The sequence below is a fragment of the Suricata suricatta genome, chromosome 10, assembly GCF_006229205.1.
Source record: "Suricata suricatta isolate VVHF042 chromosome 10, meerkat_22Aug2017_6uvM2_HiC, whole genome shotgun sequence".
NCBI lineage: Eukaryota > Metazoa > Chordata > Mammalia > Carnivora > Herpestidae > Suricata > Suricata suricatta.
This window is the reverse complement of record NC_043709.1, coordinates 109,383,863-109,406,920: the sequence shown is the minus strand read 5'-3', so window position 1 is coordinate 109,406,920 and position 23,058 is coordinate 109,383,863. Positions and strand designations below refer to the sequence as shown.

Here is a 23,058-nt window from a genome sequence, read left to right as displayed (position 1 = left end):
CTGCGCGATGCAGTGTGGGGAATGGCTGGGGTTGGCTGAAGAGCGCACAGTGGAGTTTTAATGTCCGCCATGTTGGCCATGGCGTATTGAAGAGAGCGAGCGAGAGAGGAGCGGAGCGGCACAGCCTCCCACCCTCCCGGCTGGTGTTAGTGCCCGGACGGCGGGCTCTGCGCTCCGCCCCTCAAGTCCCCGGCAGCGGTAGGCGAGTGGGGACCGAACCCCCGGTTCTCCATGATCCCGCTGGCCGGGGCCGTTTCCCCAGAGCGGAGAGGTATCTGCTGCGCCTGAGATGAGTAAACTGTCGTTTCGGGCGCGGGCGCTAGACGCCTCGAAGCCGCTGCCGGTTTTCCGCTGTGAGGATCTGCCCGACCTGCACGAATACGCCTCGATAAACCGGGCCGTGCCGCAGATGCCCACCGGAATGGAGAAGGAAGAGGAGTCGGTACGTGTTAACTCCCCTGTCCGACCCAGCGCCAGGCCCCGCTCCTCTGCTGCCTGCGGCGGCGGCGGAGCAGCATACCCACACAAAATGGCCGCCATCTTCTCTTCGCCGCCGACTCTCAGTCGCCGGCCGGGCCTTTACCCCGCCTCCCCCGGCCTCGACCCCCGGCCGCCGCGGCCCGGCGGGGCCTCCTCTAAGGCCACCCGCAGACCCCGGCCACTTGTACCCGGGTCCCGCGAAGTTCGGGAGCCCGAAAGGCACAAAGGGGTCACGTGACGAAGCTGCCGGCAGCCATTTTGTGGTCTAGTTCTTGGGTTGGGCCTTGTGCATCCGGAGAGGGGAACGGGCTGGGTGGCGGTGGGGGTGCGGCGAGCCGGCAGCCGCGGAGGACCCGCCTGCAGCCCTCTTGGCAAGCCGCTGGGTGGCGTTCTAGGGCCACCTCGGCCTTCGCGCGCTGCGGGAGCCGGGAGCGCAGGTTCCGTGCACAGCGGGGTAATTTCGCTCCCCGGTGGCCCTGGAAAGGTGGCTGGGCTCTGTGCGGCCCCCACGCGGAGCCTCAGTGGGGCATGTAATGTTGACAGCAGGTCTGTGAGGCTTGTGTTCTTTTTACCCCCTGCAACAGAGTGTCGAGAGTACTGCGTGTTTGCTTGGATGACTTTTATAGAAGATAAGACTCATTTTCTGTATTCTGTCTCTGGGACTTCTGCATTCATTCCTCCCCAATTCTAATTAGTCGGAGGGTAATAAACTACTACCCTGACTTTTGCTTTGATCTTTGAGACTATGTTGCAGACTTACTTTGGAGTACGTAGCTTTTCTAAAGCCTGTAACTATTATTGCTTTTTTTTCCCTTCCTTCTGGTAAATAAAGTGTAAGTCCGCCTTTCTGGTTTCTCAACACAGGGAAGGAAAAGACCCAATTTAAGATGTTATAGATCTAGATTTCGAAAGAGGGTCCTTCCTTATCGATAACCGAACTAAAGTGAATTCATTTACAGAAATCTTAACGTTCAGATGTTTTATATCAGGTGGGTTTCAGTATTTAACTGTTTACAGCTGACAGACATTTTCTCATAGCTATGGCTTTACCTACTCGTGGAAGCTGGGTTCAGACACAAGGATAATAGAATCTTCCCCTCATTTCCCCCAGATCCTGGACAGTATAATTTGATGACTTCTAATCCTAAGGAATTGCATACCTTGGTTTTCAGGTACAGCCGTTTAAACAGGGTGCAGTTTATTGACAGTTCAAGGAAACCGAGGAGTCGCTGGATTTGTGTGCTACAATTTTGTTGTGGAAAATTGTACTGTAATCCTTCTATTTGGTACTGTAAGAATTTTAACTGTAGAAATTATGCTCTGTAATGTTGATTTTGAAAATAAAGCTGTTTAAACTGTTTGGGTTATTTAACCTTTTAAAGTAAAATAGTTGTGACCGTTGAATGTTACTTTTGAGAGCAGTGTTTTAAATCTAACTTGACAGATAAGCCAAGTGATAAGTATATGTAGTAGTTGAGATTGTCTAATACAGCCCTGACTTTCAGCAGTTATCGGACAACTTCTCAATTTGTTTTACTTGTATCAACCTTAGAGTAGACTGGTGCCGTTTGTTTATTTTTTAATAAGTGATTTGTTTTTAAAAATTAAAGTACTTGTGACTGCAGAATCTTGTCTTTTGGTTTTATTTTTGTTTCTGTTTATAAGTTTTACAGGTAATACTTTCAAGTTGGGGTGTTGGTGTTACACTGCCTTGGAATTTAATTTGTAGTTGTTTTGCAGCCAGGGAAGGTGGGGAGATGTTTTATAAAAGCAAGGTAGCACTACAGTACACCTGAGACATTTAGTTAGGCCTTGCTTCTGAGTATTTTGGACAGTCTCAAAAGCTACAATGTGAAATCCGACCGAACTCAACTAAAGTATCAATGCTTGTTGAATTTTACAGATAACTGAAATAATTTTGACATTTTATAGTGCCGTGGATATCATTAGTTAGTAACAGGTGCAATCTCTGAGGGACATGAGGGATTATTTTACCCCTTCAGACTACCTTTTCCCATCGTCTGTTAGAATTTGTTTCAATTCACATCCAACCAAAACTATAATCAGTGAACTGCTGCTCTACTGTCCTTTGGTTCGTGTTGTCAGTAGTAGTAGACCATATAAATCACAATATTGAAAGTAGCATTCTACACAGTATTGAAAAAGTAGACTAAACATAAAAATGAATTCTGAGTTAACCTTAGAAAAACAATTTTTTGATAATTTGCTGAAGCATGATATACTTGTAAAGATGAATGGTTAAAACAAACTTTGGCCTTTGACATATCATTTATGGTATCTCTTACATCAAAGAGACCTAGAATCTGAATTGAGCGTCTAATTAAGAAAAAGTATAATGGTATGTTGATCATGAAAGATGGGGCAGATTTAAATGATAGTTTTGTGTATACCCCCTGATTAAGAAAACACTTCATGATCAAAATGTATTTGCAGTATTGTCATGTGAACTATATCTGGTAATTTTTACCATATCTTGTCTGTGGTGAAGGACCGACAAATTTTAGATCTTACCACTGAGAAAATAAAACAATGTACTTCTATTTAATTATAATAATATCTCAACACAATTAGGCATACCTCTTAAAGTTTAAAAAACTTTAAGCAGAAATCTCCCCTCCACCAAGACTTTACTCAGTTTTAGAATTTAGTTGTTAATTATTAGTGTAGTAGGATTGAAAAATAACTCCAGATTGTAATAAATTGAAGGACTTGATGGAGTCTTAGATGTTTAGGGGTTAAATGTTGAAATTAGTACACTGTAATACATTGTAGCTTGCTAAGTCAAAAAATAACATTTGTCAAAGACTGAGTTAATGAATTACAGAAGTAATTTTCAAATAGGAAATCGATAGACTGTCAGTTCTAAAATGAGATAAATGAGTCCCTTTGGGATTAAAGAAAAGTTTGAACAAGTTGAGAGGGCAGATGTTTGCACCATTATTATATTTTAACATTTTTTGTTAAGATAATCTTAAATTTGATATCAACTTTGAAGTTAGGAATGTTAAAATACTAAATCTAGTGCCACGGCTTCTATTTTAATTGAAAGGATAACTTTTGCAAGATGTCAGTACTATTGGTACGTTTTTATTAAAATTGATTTATGTTGGCTAAAGTTGGAGCTTTACATTAAAGTATAATTCTGCTTTATGGATACTTAACCTTTAGGAAAGACATTCTAATAACAGTGGTTTTAAAGTCATTAACACATTGGGGCTACCTGGTTCCTATAGTATAACTTTTTCATTGGTATGTCCAGGGTATTGTGGCTCCATTATGAGTGGAGAGTTAACCTTCTACTCCTATTAACTACTCTGGTTTGGGTAGAATAGGTGATATAATTGACATGTTAGTGATACGACATTGATATTACCTTACACAGCTAGAGGGTTTTTTTTTTTTTTTTTAATTTATTTTTGAGAGAGAGAGACAGTGCGAGCAGGGGAGGGTCAGAGAGAGAGGGAGACACAGAATCCGAAGCAGGCTCCAGGTTCTGAACTAGCTGTCAGCACAGAGCCCGACGCGGGGCTTGAACCCACAAACTGTGAGATCATGAGCTGAGCCGAAGCCGGAAGCCGGATGCCTAACCCACTGAGCCACCCTCGCACTCCAACAGCTACAGTTTTAGAAGTAGGGTCTAGCCATTACAATCCAACACCTTGTTTTAATTGGGTTCTGTCTGGACAAAATGGTCTTATACACCTGCCTTTCTCTCCTCTTAAAACTACCATTCGTTATTAGGTCCTGTACATAATGTTATTAAATCCAAGTTAAGGACCATTTACAAAGTGGACAGGTTCTTTGTTTTTAGTTAGGGATAAGTTGGAAATATTTCTATATCTGAAATGAGGAAAAATAAGTGCTGTGTTTTCAAAAATTGATAAAAGTCTAGTTTTTCTATTTTATAAAAAAATCACTTTAAATGATCAATTTAAATGTTTGGTTTCTCATTTTTTGAAAGAAGCCACAAATCTTTTTTTTCCCTTTAAAATTTTATAATCTAAAAGTCCTTGTATTTGGAACTATAAAATTAGATTTCTTCCTTCTTTCTTGGAAGTGAAGAAAAATATGTGAAATCTCAGTTTAGAAGCAAATTTAATTTTTATGAATAGTTTGAATTAGAAAGAACTTGACTTTTTTTTTTTGCAGTAAAAAGCCAATAACTAGTCTATTTAAAATCAAAGATAATTAAGAAGCAATAGTAAAATTTAGTTTCAAATTTCTACCTGAAGATTTTTTTTTTAATTTATTGTTTTAGATAAACTATTTGCCCAACGTGGGGCTTGAACCCATGATCCTAAGATCAGGAGCCACGTGCTCTGCCAGCTGAGCCAGCAAGGTGCCCCCTGCCAAGATATTTTTGAGTAGAAGTTTCTAAGTTCTAAGGACTACGTGGAAATGATTCTGGAAGTAGTGAATTCTCACAATATGCATATAAAATTTTGTGATGGTATATTTTTCTAGGAGAAAATTTTCATTTGTTCATCAGTTTCTCAAAGTTTGCTAATGAATTGGAGCAGAAGGCTCAAGATTAAGGACTAACTTTCTTAGTAGAAATTTCAAGCGAAGTCATTTTGGTTTTATTAGTATGACAATTATATAGACTTATCAGGAGAAGGATAATTGAAACAAGCTATAGGCAACTCAGAAAGAGAGTACTCTTCCCCTCCCTCCCTTAATTGGCTTAAGGAATAGACAGACTACTCTTAACTACAAAAGGAACCTCTTGAAAGTTATAGTTCCTTTAGAGCTCTTGTTTCAGTGTACTATTTGATATTTAAAGTTTTGGATTAGTACAATTTGGACTTAGAGTTCATTTTTTATAAAACAATGGTAATGAAAACTGACGGGCTTACGTATCTAATCATGTTCTGTAGATGCTTTGTGATCAGTAATGGAGCTTGTACTGAACTACCATTTCTTTTAATCAATAGTACTTAATTAAAAATGCCATCTAAATGTAAGGCAACTTAGGGGCACCTGGATGGCTCAGTTGGTTAAGCATCCAACTTTGACTCAGGGCATATTCTCACGGTTTGTGGGTTCCAGCCCCATGTCAGGCTCTGTGCTGGTGGCTCAGAGCCAGCCTGGAGCCTGCTTCAGATTCCGTGTCTCCTTGTCTCTGTCTCTCCCCCACTCATGCTGTCTCTATCTCTCATAAATAAATAAAAACTTAAAAAAATTAAAAAATAAATGTAAGGTAGCTTAAATTTTGTAAACAAGGAATAATAATCTGTATTTACAGTTTCATGAATTTGTGGCTAGATTAAATATTAAACCAACAGTCCTAAAAACTAGATTTAGTTTCATATTTTGCATTCTACTACATCATGGTGGATGTAAAGATGAAAGAAAGATTTGGAATCTAATATATATGATTCAGTTTTCCTAAAAAGTTAAGGGCATTTCTTATCACCAGGTGGTTAAAACAGTTTTAAGGCAAAAGCTAGCATTTTATTTAAATGTTTATTTATTTGAGAGAGAATACATGTGCATACACGTGCTTTTGAGCAGGGGAGGGATGGAGAGAATCCCTAGCAGGCTTGACACTGACACTGTGCAGAGCCTGATGCAGGGCTCTTACCTCCTGACCATAAGATCATGACCTGAGCTGAGATCAAGAGTCTGATGCTTAACCGACCAAGCCACCCAGGCACCCCAAAAGACAGCATTTTCAAAGGAGCAATAATACCATGGGATGATGACATAGTTTGTGATTCTGCTTAAGATAACCAAGGAAAAGAGAGTTTTATATTGTAATTTGGGAATAAAATGAGTTGTGAGTTTCTAAGTGCAAATGAAAATATGAAATCCTAAGACAAGAGTAGAGTATCTTTTACTTTTTAAAGTAAACTTCTGAATCTTCAGAGTGTGATTTATTTACGTTAATATTTTATAATATTTTTGCAAGACTGTATTATTGGGAAATCAATGAGAAATGATTCAAATGTTTTAAATTGCTAGAACTACTTCAGATGAGTAACTTGAAGCCATGTCATCTTCAGCACATTTGTAAATTTTGGCAAGTCCTTCTTGATCAAGTTAATGAAACTTAAAGCCTATGATTATAAGCAACAATTTTGAGCTATTATAGTATTTTAACCTTAAACCTTTAAATATAAATGAAGTGAATTTCATCCAGCGGTCCCACTATAGTAAGTAGATAAAAAACAAAAACATGTAGTTAAATCTGTTATGGCCCATTATTTGAGATGTAGCTTCGATGAATGGGGATATAATCAGTTCTTCAAAAGGTCAAGCCTTTCCTCCTTTGTTGTTATGGAAGTTATCTTTGAAAGGTTTGGGTCAGCTTCGGTTATGCGTGGTGACATAGTTTGCTGAATTTTGTAACAGATTGTTAAAGCAGATCATTTTGGTTGCATTTATTTCAGTATAGCAAGTTCTGGCTGAAGAAATAGGACATGGCCTTAGAGCGAATCCAGGGGCAGAGATAATGTGAGGTTTAAAACATCCCATTGATGATTTAATAGTTTCAAATCTTTTTATATATTAGGATGAATTATTTTCATAATTGTGGAACCACGAGTAGCAGCTGTATATTCTCTGAGAAAATGAATTTTGGCCTTTGTGGCTTACTTACATTTACACAATCTCTTGTATTTGGGATTAGATATGTGCTAGATATGTTCTTTGTCCTTGTAGAGTTGTATGTAGTTGCAAAAAGCTGTCAGCACAGAGCCCGATGCAGAGCTTAAACCAATGAACCAGGAGATCATGACCTGAGCTGAAGTCAGCCACTTAAATAAGTTGCCCAGGTGCCCCAGGAAAACCAATTTTAGACTCAAGGCCTCATCCAGCTTCTGACAGTATAGTGTATGCATGCCTGCTTCCACTCACCCAGATTTTTTTAACTGCAAAGTGAAGTAAGGCTATGGTAATTTTCTGTTGTAATAAGTATATTATGGTCTGCTTCCAGTATTTTATGTGTTTATAGAATAGTCATTCAATCTTGAATTAGTTAATGATTTCATTTGCATATTACATAAACATAATTTACACAGAAATAAAGGTAGTCTGGTTGCATGGATAATTGTTTCCAGTTTAGTCTAGGAAGGATTTAAAGAATATAAATGGGTGCTGAAGTCCCAAAGCTTTTATTGTTATGAGAATTTGAAACTAGAGCCAGAATTCTCTAGTTGTGGTTGCAGATTTGTGTTTTACCTGTTAAGAGGGTTTAAAGGGAAACAAAATATAAATATGGTTGTTTTGAAATCTGAAACAAGAATTTTATCATTATTTTAATAGATAAGTGGAGATATTTGAGCTGAGGTATGTTGTACAGACTGAGAAAATGTAGATTAACCCATTTCAGTCACTTTTGTAGCAAATACTTGTGCATTTCCTTTGAGGCAAGGATTGTTACAGGTCCTCTGGATACATCACTGAACAAACAGCATTCCTTTTTTCATGGATTAGGACAGGAATTTTTGTCTTGCTTTATTTCACTAATGTGTTTTCAGCAGCCAAAAATAGTGCCTGGCATGTAGTAAGTGTTCAATATTTGTTTAACTGAATGAATTCTATAATGGGGGAACACAAAAAAGCAAGGCAAATGAAATTAAAAACTATAACTCTTATGTGGCAGTGGAACAGGCTAATTTCAGATGGAAGGAGGAAGATAGTTTTCTTTGCATAGATGATCAAGGAACATTGGATCTGAACCTTGAATGGTGGGAATGAGCCAACCCTGTGAAAATCTGAGTGAAGAACATTCCAGGCAGAGAGAACCTCAGATGCAGAGTATGAGGTAGGATTAGAAGGCAAATATGACTAGGGCAAAATAAAAAAGGTAGGGTAGTATGAGACTGAGGACCCAGAGATGGTTAGGGGTCCATACTGTTAAGGTATTATAGGCTACTATAAGGAGTTTAGATTGTTCCGAAATAGTAAGCCATTAGGAAATTTCAGGCAAAGGAGTGACATGATCTGAATCATGTTTTTTTTTTCAAGATTATTCTTGGTATCATACAGGAGAATGAGGCATATTGAGTAAGAATGAAAGTTGACAGTGACTTTAACTAGGGTGGTAGTAGTGGAGAGAGAGAAATGGATGGATTTAAGGTATATTTTGACTTTAGAACCAGAAGAAGTTGCTGGTGGATCTGAATGTATTGGATGAAGAAAAATAAGGATTAACTCCTGATTTTTTTCCTTGAGTACCTGGATAGGTAGGTGATTGGGCCACTTACTGAAATAGGAAAATTAGAGAAGGAGGATATAGAAAGAATGGATGTGTTTGCAGTGCCTCTTGTCCATATTTAACTGGATCTGTAAGAATGTAGTGCATTAGAACAGTCTGCACTGGAAGTGTGATATTTAAAAGTCATGGGTTGTTGTTACTATAAATTTGAAAGTGTTTGGGAGATAGATGGGTTTTAAAGCTGTGCCTTGGGGCTCAGCTAAAGGAGGAGCTATTAGAGAAGTAGGAAGAAAATGAGGCTCAAAGTGTCTCAAGAAAGGACATTGGTTAACTGTCCACTGAGAAGATGAGAAAGGGGAAAGTGATTGTTTGATTAGATGTATGCCGTTGGCCTGTCTTGGTGGAGTAATGGGAAGGAAAGCCCAGTGAGGATAGAAGAAATAATGAAAGATAAAGGAAAGCAATGGTAGATGATGCTTTGCAGTAGTTCTGCTATGAAAAGGAGCAGAAGAAATAGGACAGTGGTTGGAGTAGGCTGGGAGATCAACAAATGATTTCTTTAAAAAAAAAAAAAGTTACATTGGATATAAATCTAATTCGTTAAAAATAACAACAACAATAATAATGAGTTACAGTGTTTCAGCAGACACAAAGGGAGAGTAGGACATAAACGAGGAAAGCAAAGCTAGTCCTCGGTTTCCCTGTCTACCCACCTAGTGTATGTAGAGGGGATCCCAAATAGATCCTGACAGCCTCCTTGTGTTGAAGACAGAAAATTCAGAGTTAGGGGAAGCTGAAGTGGCTTAAGGGCAGGGTAACAAACAGTCACAGAGAGCTCCAGTGATTTCCCTCAGTGTGGCTGAAAACTGATCTGAGCCTGTCTGTGAGGAAATTTTTTGAAGGCTGAGGGAAAAGTAATTGGAAAGAAGGCTGAGGGACAGTTTTTGGGAGCTCACACGTGGCTAGGAATGTATTATGTCCTCACTAGCCAGAGTGGAAAGACATCCTAATACATGGGGCACCAGCCAAGAGTTCTCAGAAGAGTATCTTTCTTAGTTGTAGGACCAAAATCGCTCTGAAGACTATTCAGAATACAGCCTAACAAAGGTTAAACACTATTCTCAAAAGGATCAAACTAATTACAGGTAACTGTATTCCAGAATAATGCCGAAAAATATTCAAAAGAATACTAAAAGATGCTACAACATAAAACTTAGTGTTTAGCAGCCAATAAACCAAAAACAAAAAACCAGATATGCAGAGAAGCTGGAAAATACAACCAAAAACTAAGAAAAAAAATAACAAGATGACATAGAAATAACCCAGGTGATAGAAGTAGTAGACCAAAATGTTAAAAGTTGTTATAGTTATTAGACTTAGTGTAATAGTTGGAATGATGTTAAAAAGGTTAAAATAATCCTATCCCCTCTTACACTGGGGACTTTATTCCAAAAAACTACTTCCTTAAAACTGTCTCCTGGATCAGTCTCATAGAGGGGGTTATCACTAATTAGAGCAGAATATTTAAAGACAATAAAAAGGCAGATGTGTGAGAAAAAAATGCAGATCAGTTGTTAGAATTGACAGTGGGAGAGTGAGGTAATTTATTCTATGATTCTATGTTCTCTATGAAGTATGACGTGAGGTCATCACTTCAGAGGGGGGAGGGGCTTAAGAGAGATGAAGGTATGTGTGGGAAAGCTAACTTACTAGAGAAATGTGGTATGATTGATGGACGAGCTGAGGGCTCAATGTTTGTGATCATTTAGAGTGAGACCAGTTAGCTCACTTGAACAATTGAACGCAAGTATTAAAATTGAGCTCAAGCACCAAGTAGGTATATAATAGGGTTTTGGGGGTGGGGTTAAGGTTTGCCTAACAAGTACAGAGGAAGAAGAGGGATGAGAGGATCAGTGAGGTAGATTATCATGATAGACCATGGAATCTAAACTGGGTGAGCAGGGAAAGAAGATATCGGGGAGCTGATGAATAGTGGAGAAGTGGTAGGAGTCATTGGCATAAAGGCTTTGTGGGAGCCAACTGCTAGAATAGGTGAAACCAAATCAAGAGGGTGGTCGTTAAAAAGTGAATGCTTGATTTTAGATGTCACAGGTGGCACTAGTGAAGGAAAGAGCTAGAACATAATCACAGGAATGATGGCTAAGGTGTAACAGAAATAGATCAAGGTGGGTGAAAACGTCATGATGGCAGAGTGTAGTTAAGAACAAGACTGGAAGCTCTGACTCGACCGAGAGAGTGTGTATGACAGCTTTGGGGAGAATGATGTTCTGAATTTCTGAGGGGGTTATGAGTTTTGAAAGGACAACAAAGAAGAAATGGTATCAGATTGATGGTGGAAAGCAAGGAAGATGAATATTTAATGCCCTATAAGTATATTGGACATGGGAAAATAACTTCTGCTTAAAAGGGCTATAGGGAGTCCTATTTCAAGAAGACACTGCCAGGCTTCAGTTTGGGCAAGAAGTTGAGGGAACAATTAAAGAAGTTGAGACTTTTATGAAGAGGAGTTTAGTGATGTGTCTCTGTTTTAGATAACAGTGGAAGAGTTTGAGAAAGCAAGGAAGGGTGGAAGATTGGGTCACATTAAGTGATGTTGAGCTGGGGAAATGCTAGTAAGTCTTGGACTCTGTTGGTTAAGAGGTTTATTCAGCCACCTTCAGATGCACAAACAGTTCAAGATACCTTCCTGGTAGATACTCTCAACAATATGAGCCGTTTCTACAACTAGATATGGTGTGATAGCCTAAAGGATGGACATCCCCACTAGGTAGAAACTGGCTGTTTCAGGAACTCCAAGGAATATCTATCATTCCTGCTGCAGTTATATCTAGGCATATCTCGGCGATGTTGTGGGTTCAGTTCCAAGTCTTGCATAAAGTAAATATTGGAACAAGGCGAATCAAATAAATTTTTTGGTTTCCCAGTGCATTTACAGTTATGTTTACACTATACTGGAGTCTATTAAGTGTGCAGAAACATGTCGGAAAAAAGTACATACCTTAATTAAAAAATACTTTATTGCTAAAAAACGTTAACCATCTGAGCTTTCACTGAGTCGTAATCACTGATCACAGATCACCATAACAAATACAATAATGAAAAATTTTGAAATATTGTGACAAGTTATCAAGATGTGACACAGACATGAAGTAAGCACATACAGTTGAATAAATGAGGCCTATACACTTGATCTATGCAGGGTTGCCACAAACCTTCAATTTATTAAAAATGCACTACCTGTGAAGTTCAATAAAATGAGATATGCCTGTAAATATGTTTACAGTGAAGGATTTGGGCATAGTATGCTTGTTTCATCCAAGTGGATCTTTGAGGTTATTATTGAGCATCTGAGAACTCTCCTTTCTCTGCAGTGGTTCTCCATAGGAACTATACTATTCTCTCATTTTCAGGATATTCTGAAAAATTGGGGAGATGCTTTTGTCAAAATTTTGGGGAAGTGGGCTTGGTGTCAGGAACAATGTGAGTTCCACCATGCAAAGAGTAGTCCTGCAACACAGAATTGCCCACGTGACTTTTGACTATCCCACAGAACATCCAAGTAGGTGAAATTTCCACTTCTAAAGTATCTGAGTCTAGGACCTAAATATAAAGTGTTTTTGTGCAGTTTTTATATATACTAACATTTGTAGGAACGATACTAGTATATAAAATAAGGGAATATTATACAATGTTTTGTTTAGAATTTTTGTAGTGAGTTGTTACCATTTTGGAAATAACTTCGTCAATATCATTTGTAGTATTTGAATCAACAGACCTAAAGCATAAAGTTCACTTTTTTAACCTCACATTCAAATGATTCTTTGTAGATATGTAGCCTCTGCGATTGTTTCATTTTGTCTTCCTAGGTACATACCCCAAGCATTTACATGTTGAAATACATATTTGATTGTAAATTACTTTCCATTTATTTCTCTTTTGTGTTGCAGTAGATTCTTGGATTGAATATTTGAAAAATGTGCAAAGTAAAATAATGATGGAATTTGAAAAGAAGGAGCATTGGATCTGATAGGATTGAAAAAAGCTACACTACTGGGCTCAAAACATGAGCTATGGAGTTAGGTTTTAGTTCAAGTTCTGGTTGTCGTACTTAACCCCAAGTCTGGTATAATTGAGGTCTTGTGTAAAGTTTTTAGCATGGTGCCTTATATACAGTAAGTGTGCAGATCTTTTTAATTTACTGTTTTAGTTTCATTTTTAAGTCTTGATAGAAATGTGTTTTATAGGTTGGTTTTAAAATTTTCAATAAATGTCCACTATGTAACAAGTGATTTTTGTTATAGTGGGCTTGGATGAAATGGAGCCCTCCTGCTCCTGAAGAGAAGGCAAGCAAAGAACCCAGGGGGCAGGCAACATGGAAACAGCAATCTGAAGAGCACCTGGGGAACAGAGTGGGGAGATCATTTGCTCTTCTTGGTGCATTTTCCTAAGAGGCAATGTTCATGGGGATGCCTCTCCAGGAACAATGGAGCTGGCCAGCACCATTTCCTTCCCTGACCCCTCAGCTTTAACACACAGCCACCTGCAGGAAACAGCATAGTGCCAGCACTGGCTGCCGAACTTGCTAATACCAAGCCCCACTCCCCTGCGATCCCGTGGAATTGCCACTCTCAATCACCCTTTCCTCAGTTCCAGCATAGTAGGCCCCTCCCCAAGAAGACCAGCACAAACCCCTGCCCACACCACATCTCCCAACCAGAGATGCCTCATTTCTGGTGGCAGTAGTGTCAGGTCTCATTTCACAAGACGACCAGAGCACACCTCAGTAAAACTTGATACATTCAGGCCAGGGAACAAAGGCTGTCCACAACAGGCAAGGAGAACCTCTGCAGGCAACTGGCCTGAAGGATACAGCACCAAGAATACAATAGCAGAGTTCATTCAACACACACCAAAGGCACTCCCAGAACTGCCAGGCCCTGGCAATTTCCCTGATGAGCGTGGATAGAGTGTTTTGATAGTGAATGCTAATTTTGATACACATATAGTTGTATTTATGATAGAATGTGAGATACTAAGCAAGATACCACAGAACATGGCCTTAAGTAGCCAAGTGTGTCAACCAAATGGATTGTTTTCTCTACTTAAATGCTTATTTTCCCAGTGGATGCTAAGATGTATAAGATGTGTTTTGAAGAATTCATCAGCTGGAAAAAAAAGTTTTCTGTACTTTTTAACAGGTTCTGTACAGTTTGATGATTTTTAATTTTTAAAGCTGCTCCTTCATATAAATCTATGCATTTCAGTCTGAATTCCTTAAAAAGATTAGGCTGCCTTATTCTGAAAGGTTTATAATTGCTTCTTAATTGGTCTTACTACTCTGTTTTTCAAATTTATAACCCCCTCAAAATTGTCAGATGCTCTTTTTAAAATTTGAATCTGGTTGTTGCGTTAATATCTAAAATCCTTTAAATTGTTCCTTTTTCTGATAAAATAAAATGCAGAAACTCTGCAGTGGAGTTTATTGGGTCCCAATGATCTGACCTCTCTATTTTCAGTCTTCCACTGCTTAAATTCTATATTATTTATTGCTCCACAATAAATCACTCCCAGACTTAGCAGGGTAGAGCAATAAACACATTATCTCACACGGTTCTTGAGGGCTAGGAATCTAGGATCAGCTTCTCTGAATAATCCTGGCCTAGGGTCTTTCTTAAGTTCCCAGTAAAGTTCTTGGCTAGGTCTGCAGTCTTCTAAAGGTTTGACTGAGTCTGGAGATTTCATTTCCAAGCTCCCTCACATAGTTGTTAGCAAGCTTCAATTCCTTGCTGACTGGAGCCCTCTGTTCAGGAACTTCTCAATTGCTGTCTCATTGCCCACACAATATAGCAGCAGGCTTACCCCAAAGGTAGTGATCCAAAAGAAAAAGAGCACAAGTAAGAGAGCACAAAAGACAGAAACAGTGGTCTTTTTTGACTTACTTTGGGAGTTAGGTATATGGTCACACAAAGCAAGCCTGGTAAATGCAGGAAGAGAATCATACAAGGCTGTGAATGCTAGTAGATGGGGACCATTGGAAGCTAACTACCACAGTAGCCACATGCAGAATAAATGCTCTCCCTTTCAAAGCTGCCACAAGTCTCCCATTATAGTATTAGCTCATAATCCAGAATCCCATCCAAATTGGTTTCAGATATCTGTTGTTGCTTCTCAGATGTAGTTCCTTAAGTACAGCTACTCAAATTTCTCTCAGCCTATTAAGCTAAAGAGAAATCTCCACCTCCTTCCTCACATACCCAATACACAGTACAGGGTAAGGAAAATCCTATAAAATATTTCCCATTCAAAGCAAGGGACAGAGGGTAGGGGGTGGTAATCACAGGAAGGTTCCTGGTCCAAAGCATATCTGAAATCTGGTCACACAAATTATGATAATTCTTTGGTTGAATGTAAATTCCTAAGTCTAATTCACCAAAGGCTCTCAGCTTTGCCTTTTGGGCATTTGGTTCTGCCCTCTACTTAGCCTTTCTTTTTCATGAAAGGTAGAACATGTTTGTTACTGAGTTTCCTTAGCTTTCTTCCTGCCAACATTTTGGGATTCTGAAGATCTTTTTTCATTTTGTATTGTTTCTTGTCTCTTAGTTAAAGCTGACAGTGTTTCAGAATATGTAATTCTTTAAAAAAAAAAAAAACTTGGTAGGTCTTCTATGTACTTTATGAGGTCTGTTTCACTAGTTGAATGCCACACCCATAAATATATTTAAGAGAAACCTTTTACTATGAGCTGCTGCTGAGACACCACACCCTTAAGCTTCCAAAAGCCTTATTGTTTGAGAGAATCTGAAGTGAGTTCTCTTTACCAGGCCTTTTGTCTGGCAGTCTTTTGATCTTTCTGAGATTTTAACAAGATTTTATAGTCACTCCCTCAACTTAGTTTTAGACCACGTTTTTCTTTTAGTGCCCTGGGTTTGATATTGGCTCAGAGACCATTTCTAAATTTCAGTGTTGTTTGCATCCTGGAGAAATCGCACACATTTAAAATCCTCAAGTCGTGGCTCTTCTTTAACAGTTCTTCATTTAGTTTTTGTTTGTTTGTTTTTACCATATAAAACAGAAAAACAAGGCAGCACTTTTCAACTCTCTGGTTTAAAAATCTCCTTAGCTAAATCACCCATGTTATTAGGTAACATTTTCTACTTTTCACATAACTAAAGGTAACAGTGTTCTTAAACTTTCTGCCCCCTTCCTAACAACGATACTCTTCCTCTAACATCTGTCTCACTTTTCTGCCCTCATTGCAGACTTATAAAATACCAAGAAGCTTTTATTAAGTTTCTTTGCTAATACTGATCTTAGAGGCCATGGTCTAGTTCCAAAGCCATACCAACATTTTAGGTTTTTGTTACACCATAAGGACTCTCAGTACCAGTATATGTGTTAGATATCTCTTGCTGCATAACTAGTTCTCCAAACCCTAGCATCTTAATCTGACCTACCTTTTCTCAGTTCAGGAATCTGGGAGTTGGTTTACTGGGTGATTGTGGTTCAGTATTTGCAGAAAGCTGTTCAGGGTTGCAGTCCCCTCAACTGGAAAATCTGCTTCCAGGATGACTTATTGTTGGCTAGAGGTTTCTCTTCCTCATCACAGGGGCCTCTTCATTTACTACCTGTTTGTCCTCAGAACCAGACAGCTGGCTTCCCCTGAGCAAATGTCCAATAGAGTGGGCTCAACTAAGAGAGTGCCTAAGACAGAAGCTGCAGTCTTGTATAACTTAATCTTGGAAATGATTGATATACCATCATAAGCCCTCTGCTTAATAAACTGAACTGTTTATTGTACTTAATATTCTCTTAATCGCTCACCTCTGCCTTTGTTTACACTATCCCCTTTTACCCCAAAAGCCTTTTCTTTCCACAGGTTCACTCCACAAACTCCTGTTTTGCTGTCAACTTTTAGGAAGCCTTTATTGTCATACTTTTCCAAACCCTATCGTATAGAACCTATAATTTTTATGTGTTTTTGGAAGATTAGGAAGGACATGAGACATTCTAATGATTATGCCAAAATTTTAAGACAGAAAAAATGTCATTACCTTTCTAAAAATATATTTTGTGAAACATTGTGCTAAAAGTACTTATTTTATATTGTGTAGATTTATCAAATATATGTACGCTTACACTTACAAAGTATAATGATAAATATTATGGGGTCTGTAGACATCTTTCCTGCAAGAGGCTCTTAATTTATAAGATAAGTAAACTATAATCTGAGGCAGTCTTTTTAAGTCCCTGTTGTAAAGATCAGAAATATTTATTTTACTTTGGGTAGATTATCACTCATAATAAGGGGAGCCTGGGTGGCTCAGTTGGTTAAGTGTTGGACTCTTGATCTCAGCTCAGATCTTGATCTTAGGGTCGTGAATTCAAGCCCCACGTGAGAAGTCTACTTTAGAAAAAAAAAAAAGAATCTAATAAAACTTTGCAAACCAACTTATAACATCAAGTTCTGAAAAGTCATCTTTTTTCCTCCACTTGAAGTAAATACAAGTAAAATCATGTAAGATCAAAATCAGTTATTTTACTCTAAAATGATTATTTAAAATGCCTTTCTCTGATGTGAAAGAGTTTTTGAAAACCAAGATTTTGCTTGCAAATACCACTTTGTTACTTTCTTTGAAATTTCCTTTTCCTCTACCATAGTGACATCTTGACACTGTATATGAGAATTCTGTATGAATGCTTTTCCCTTGATGAATTTTTCCTTTGCAGTGCAATACCAATAAAATAAGAATAGTTTGTTTTGTTTTTGTTTTGTCCTGTATGTCCGTAAATGTAGAATCAGCTCCACGAAAACAAATTCTTTTGTCTTTGAGTTTTTCCATGCAGTATCTAAAAATATCTATTGAATTGTGGGGGTTTTTTGGTCTGAACTTTTGTGTTGTGATTTTATAAAATACACGTGAGAAATGTCTGACTTCTGTAGTAATAAAACATTTGCTTGGGTTTTTTTGAAGATAGGACAGTAACTAAATGTTTGAGAGGATTAACATTTTCCTCTGGTCTTTGTATTTTTAGGATTGGGTATTTTCATATAAAATTTCTCAGTTGAACATTAGTTCTTATTCATATGTAGAACTCTTATTTCTCAAGGATGCCTAATACTTTGTATCACTGGCAAAAAAACAATTAAATTACTGTAATGTCCCTTTATTTCTGCCCAGCTACCTTAAATCCTGGAATAAATCTTAAGTTTAAATAAAAAACATCTGTAATTTCTAAGATTTGGGTCTAGAAAGCCTTATCAGTTGGAAAATAATGGAATATGATCTTATATTTACTTTATAAAGCAGCATGAAATAAGATGACCACTCATTCCTAATAGCTGTGTATTGGGGGAGGCCTGGTGGAGAGGCATCCTTGTGATATAAATATGTTATGCTACCCATAATATTTTGGTGTTATGCTGTCCTTTTACTCAGTTTAATGTATTCAGACTTATTATGAATTATAGTGGAGAATCAAGGGAAAAGTTCAGATAGGGTAGCAAGAACTTAAAATACCCTGAATAAAAAGTTCTAAGTACTTCAGATGTTATCTCCATTGGCACTTCCCTAATTCAGAATACTATCATCTCTTGCCTAAATTTAAGTACTTTCCTCAAGAAGTCTTCCCAAGACTGCAGTCACTCCCTTCCCTACTATTAACAAAACTAGTGATCCTTTGAAAACTGAAATCTCATTGTGTGCTTCCTGCTGAAAACCTCTAAGGAGCTCCCATTGCTCTTAAAGTGGCTTATATATTAGGTCTTCTGTAATCTGTCCCCTACCTCCATTTAGTTACTCCAAATCCTTCGAGGTCTTTCCGGCCACAAAATCGTTTCTCATTTATTGCCATATACTGATACATGATTTCTCTACAGGTTGGTTTAGTAATCTCCCACAGAGCCCTCAGATCTCAGCTCCAGATCACCTCCTTGGGTGTCTATCCATTAGAATAGGTCTGTTACATGCTCCCATAGCATAACCTTTTAGCAATTACTGTTATAAACTTCTATCTAATTTAATTATTTGCTTAGTTTTTACCATATGATTCTTGATTCCAAGTACCTTTAGCATTTGAGCTTAATTTCTTCACTATTTGTTGAATGAATGGGTATATTATTGGCCTTTTGTTTATTTATGTTTCTAGTTCAGTCTATCCCAGAGTTGTGTTTAAAGAGCATAAATTCCATTATAATTTAGACTTATAGGATGATAATGATGTTTCCATCAAATTTTTTTGCCATATGGTTGCATGCGATTAGACAGGTAAGTCACTTAACTGCTAGACCTCATTTTTATCATTTGTAGAAGGAACTAGTTGATCTATGAGCTTGCCCCTGATTCAGATGTTCAGTGATCTTAATAGTTTCCCTTCATCAGACGGGACAAAGATTGATTTCTAACTTCATTGATCATTAGGTTGATTTGGAGGCTCTGTTCTACATGACCCCACTCTGGGATTCAGCTGAAAGAGTAGCCTTCAATCTCAAACTTGGCTGGACACTGTAGTAGAAGAAAGAGCTCTGAAAGATCTCTTATCTTGGATCTTACTCAAATACTCTGTCCAGAAATTACATGTCATCTAGGCTCACAGCTCATTGGCCACAGCGAGCTGCATGGTTCCACCTAACCATAGAAGGACCAGTAGGTACAGTCCTACCGCATGACCAGAAGGCAAAGAAAAAAGTATTTGGCAAACAGCACTAATGACAGATCTAGCTTCTCATTAACCAAAGATTTGAGTCATTGTCTTTAAAGCAAAATATACTCATTTCCTCCCCCGGTGAACCTAGCCAAAAGTCTCAGCTAAACCTCACCAAGCATGAAGTTATAGGATTTCCAGGTGATGTACATAATACTCTACATCCAGTTTGGATGTGTTTTTTCTTGATTTGGAGATCTGTGAATGAAAATACTATCTCCATTATTGCCTGCTACCCTCCCCCACTGTAAATACACCTAGTATACATCAGAGTAACAGGCATGATAACCACAGTAAACACTCCCATTTGGTTAATGAGAGGAAAACATAGCATTCCCTAAACCATAGGAACTCAAAAATCCCACCAGGCTGACTTTATAAGCGTCCCTTTCCCCTGGATATGGGGAATATTCTTGTTTAGGTATGGGGAATATTCTTGTTTAGGTACTAAATCTGCTCTTCTGGAAGGTCTCCCCAGTCCATTGTTTTTTGTGGCTCTTGGCATTCCTTCATTCTCCATCATCTTCCCTAGCCTCATCTGAAGTAGATATTAGAAAATACTAGGGGAGCTAATGCAAGTGTACTTATAAATCAATCAGATTTTAAAAGGGCTTTTGATTTTTGTTTGTTGGTAGCACAACTTTGTAGTAGGCTTCTACTGTGTTTGCATTTAGCTCAGTATGCCTGTAGCCTGTATTCATAGTTCTTTATCAGATGCCAGTCTCCTAATTGCTAGCATAAACCTATTAACTTTTGCTGGAAAAACCTACACCCATAATGTCCTTTCTTTTCCTCAGAGCTGTTTTGTTCAGCTGAAAGCATTAACACAGTTTTAATTGGGTCTTGGCTTTTGATACTCTAATCCATTCAGATGTTTTACTCTGATTTGAAACTTACCCTACAAGGCTATTTACTCTTCCTTTGTTAGTCAGTGGCCTTCTTGATTTTTACACTTATGGCTCAGGTTGAGAAGCATTCTTCAAATGCTACAAGGCCCCAAATTTTTGGACTCTTCCTTTTCATTCCTGTTTTACTAACTAATCAGTTTTTTAAATTTGTTACTTACAATATTGAAGACAGAGCAACCAGCATGCTGTTTTGATGTTCAGTTTTTTTTTAACTTTTTCTCCTAAAGCTAAAGCTTTATTAAGTACATTATTTGCTTTTCAAGCTATAGCTGACTTTTATGTCAAATAATTTGTCCTGCCTAATATGGATTATCATCCTTCCATCCTCTTAGAAGTTTCCTTCCTTCTTGGCCCCCAAACGAATGGAATACATTTTAGCCTTATTATAATGATATCCCACTTCTGGAACCAATTTACATCAGGATCAACTAGGTTATGATGTGATAATAAACAGCTTCAAAAGTTTATGTCTTGTTTTATGTAACATTTTTTCATGGATCAGGGGAGGAACTAGGCATATGCAGAAGTCAGCATCTCAAGTATGGTGGCAGATAGAAGGAGATTTCAAATCTTTCACCAGCAATAAAATACTCTGGCCTAGAAATAATAAGTTGCTTTGATTCACAGTGCATTGGCCAGAATTAGGCACCTAGTCCCACCAGACACAGGAGAGCCAGAAAGCACATTACTGTGTGGCTGGGAGGCAGCCAGGAATAATTTGATGAACAGAACTAAAGGCTATCCATTACACTTTCAGTGTTTATCTTTGTGTATTGGGGAAAGAGGACGAAAGAAGGGGGATACTTGAGGACATTGGTGAAGACATAAAAGGTATACCTTTAGTAAGCTATGTTCTGAACTTAAGGTTTTTAACCTATCCTCCTTCAGTCTATTTAAATAGTAAGTTTTGCATCCTGACCATGGTTTGGTCAGATTATGAGTATTTCACTTACTAGAAGGTATACTTTGATATCATCAAATTGAAATAAACAAATTCCTAATTAAGTACAGGTATGTAACATCAGCCCTCTGATACCATTTATTACTGGGAAATTAATTTGCCCTTATGGGGTTAAAAAAAATTGGCAGTGTCTGCCACGGTTTGCTTCTTTAAAATGGGATCATGAAAGTAATTGCTTTTGTTTAGGTATAGAAGAGTCAACCTTTTATTCTGACCAAATTTAATACAGCTTCTGAAATAATAAAACTTATAAGCATGATTTAATTAATGCTTTTGTAGGAAACTTGTCTTAAATATTATCTCAAAGCTTTATTTAATTATTTTATCTCTTTCTGCTATGAAATAAGATAATTTGTGTGATGTTTATATAAGCCTAACGACCTTTGCAAGAATGAGTATAATTTCCCAATTCACGTGTTAGGATTAAATCTAAAATTGCTATAGGTACGTTATTCAAGTTTTGCAACCATTTGCCCTTCCTAAATAAAAGTTTTGCATTTTTCTCTCACTTCCATAAGAAAGGGAAACCAAGTTTATTTCAGGTAGCATTAAATTAATTTTAAAATCTTCCAGTGAGTTACCTCTTATCCATTGTGGAATAAAACGTGTGGTGAAAATAATCTTTGAAATGAATTACTGCCATGAATTTAACTTGATAAGGAAAGCAGAGAAAACAGTGCATGACTGCAGTGCATGTTTTCTTTTTTTTTTTTTTGTACTTTAAAGTATATAAACAGTTCTTGTTCTTTTGAAAAGATGGAAAAGTGAGTGTAGTCACTAAGTAATGTGCCTGAATTTGTCCTTTAAAGCCCTATAGTGAGATTTGACAGTCTTCAGAGCTTAATGCTGTTTCATAACAATGACAAGACTGCCAGTAAAAATTAGAGGTTTAAAAATATCCTCATTTATAGGATTAGTTAGGAGAAAGGACATCATTTAAGAAAACATAGGTAATTTGGACTTAGTCTTATTAATTTATTGATTCACATACAGCTAGAATAAAACAATGTCTTATTAATTTAGGCCATTTATCGAAATTTGTTGTTATAATAATACCACAGCTTTATAGACATAATTTCACTTAATCCTCAATGCAACTTTTATAAATTAGGTAGCATTTTCTGTCCTTTAATGATAAGGAAAAAAGATTAAGTTAGTGTCATTTATATTATAAAAAGCTATTAAGTATGTGCTGGGTGCTATGCTGAAAGGTTATCTCATTTTATCTTTATAATGGCAGTTCTTTATTTTACTAATAAGAAAACTTAGGGTTAAAGAAGTTAAGTAACAGTTAGTTTAAGTGACACAGTTGGAATTCCAGTGCAGGTTTCTGACATCAAAGTATGTGCTTTTTTTTTTTAATAGTTTATTGTCAAATTGGTTTCTATACAACACCTGGTGCTCTTCCCCACAAGTGCCCTCCTCCATCACCACCACCTCTTTTACCCCTCCCCCTTCAGCCCTCAGTTCATTTTCAGTATTCAGTAGTCTCTCAAGTTTTGCGTCCCTCTCTCTCCCCAATTCTCTTTCCCTCTTCCCCTCCCCCTGGTCCTCCATTTGGTTTCTCCTGTTAGACCTATGAGTGCAAACATGGTTTCTGTCCTTCTCTGCCTGACTTATTTCACTTAGCACGACACCCTAGAGGTCCATTCGCTTTCCTACAAATGGCCAGTTTTCATTCTTTCTCATTGCCATGTAGTACTCCATTATATATATATACCACATCTTCTTGATCTACTCATCAGGTGATGGACATTTAGACTCTTTCCATGTTTTGGCTATTGTTGACAGTGCTGCTATGAACA

At 37.8% G+C, this 23,058-nt stretch overlaps 1 protein-coding gene across 3 annotated transcripts in view; it reads left to right on the top strand.

The window, feature by feature from the left end:
- EPC1 (enhancer of polycomb homolog 1) overlaps positions 1-23,058 on the top strand; it is a 93,418-nt gene that overhangs the window by 25,985 nt on the left and 44,375 nt on the right. For 2 of the 3 annotated variants that reach the window (XM_029953691.1, XM_029953690.1), the window contains exon 1: positions 7-442. The exons of the other annotated variant lie outside the window; for it this stretch is intronic. In XM_029953691.1, the coding sequence (XP_029809551.1) occupies positions 290-442 (153 nt within the window). In that variant the 5' untranslated portion in view covers positions 7-289. Of the gene's footprint in view, positions 1-6; positions 443-23,058 lie in introns of those variants that run through there. 3 annotated transcript variants of the gene reach the window in all.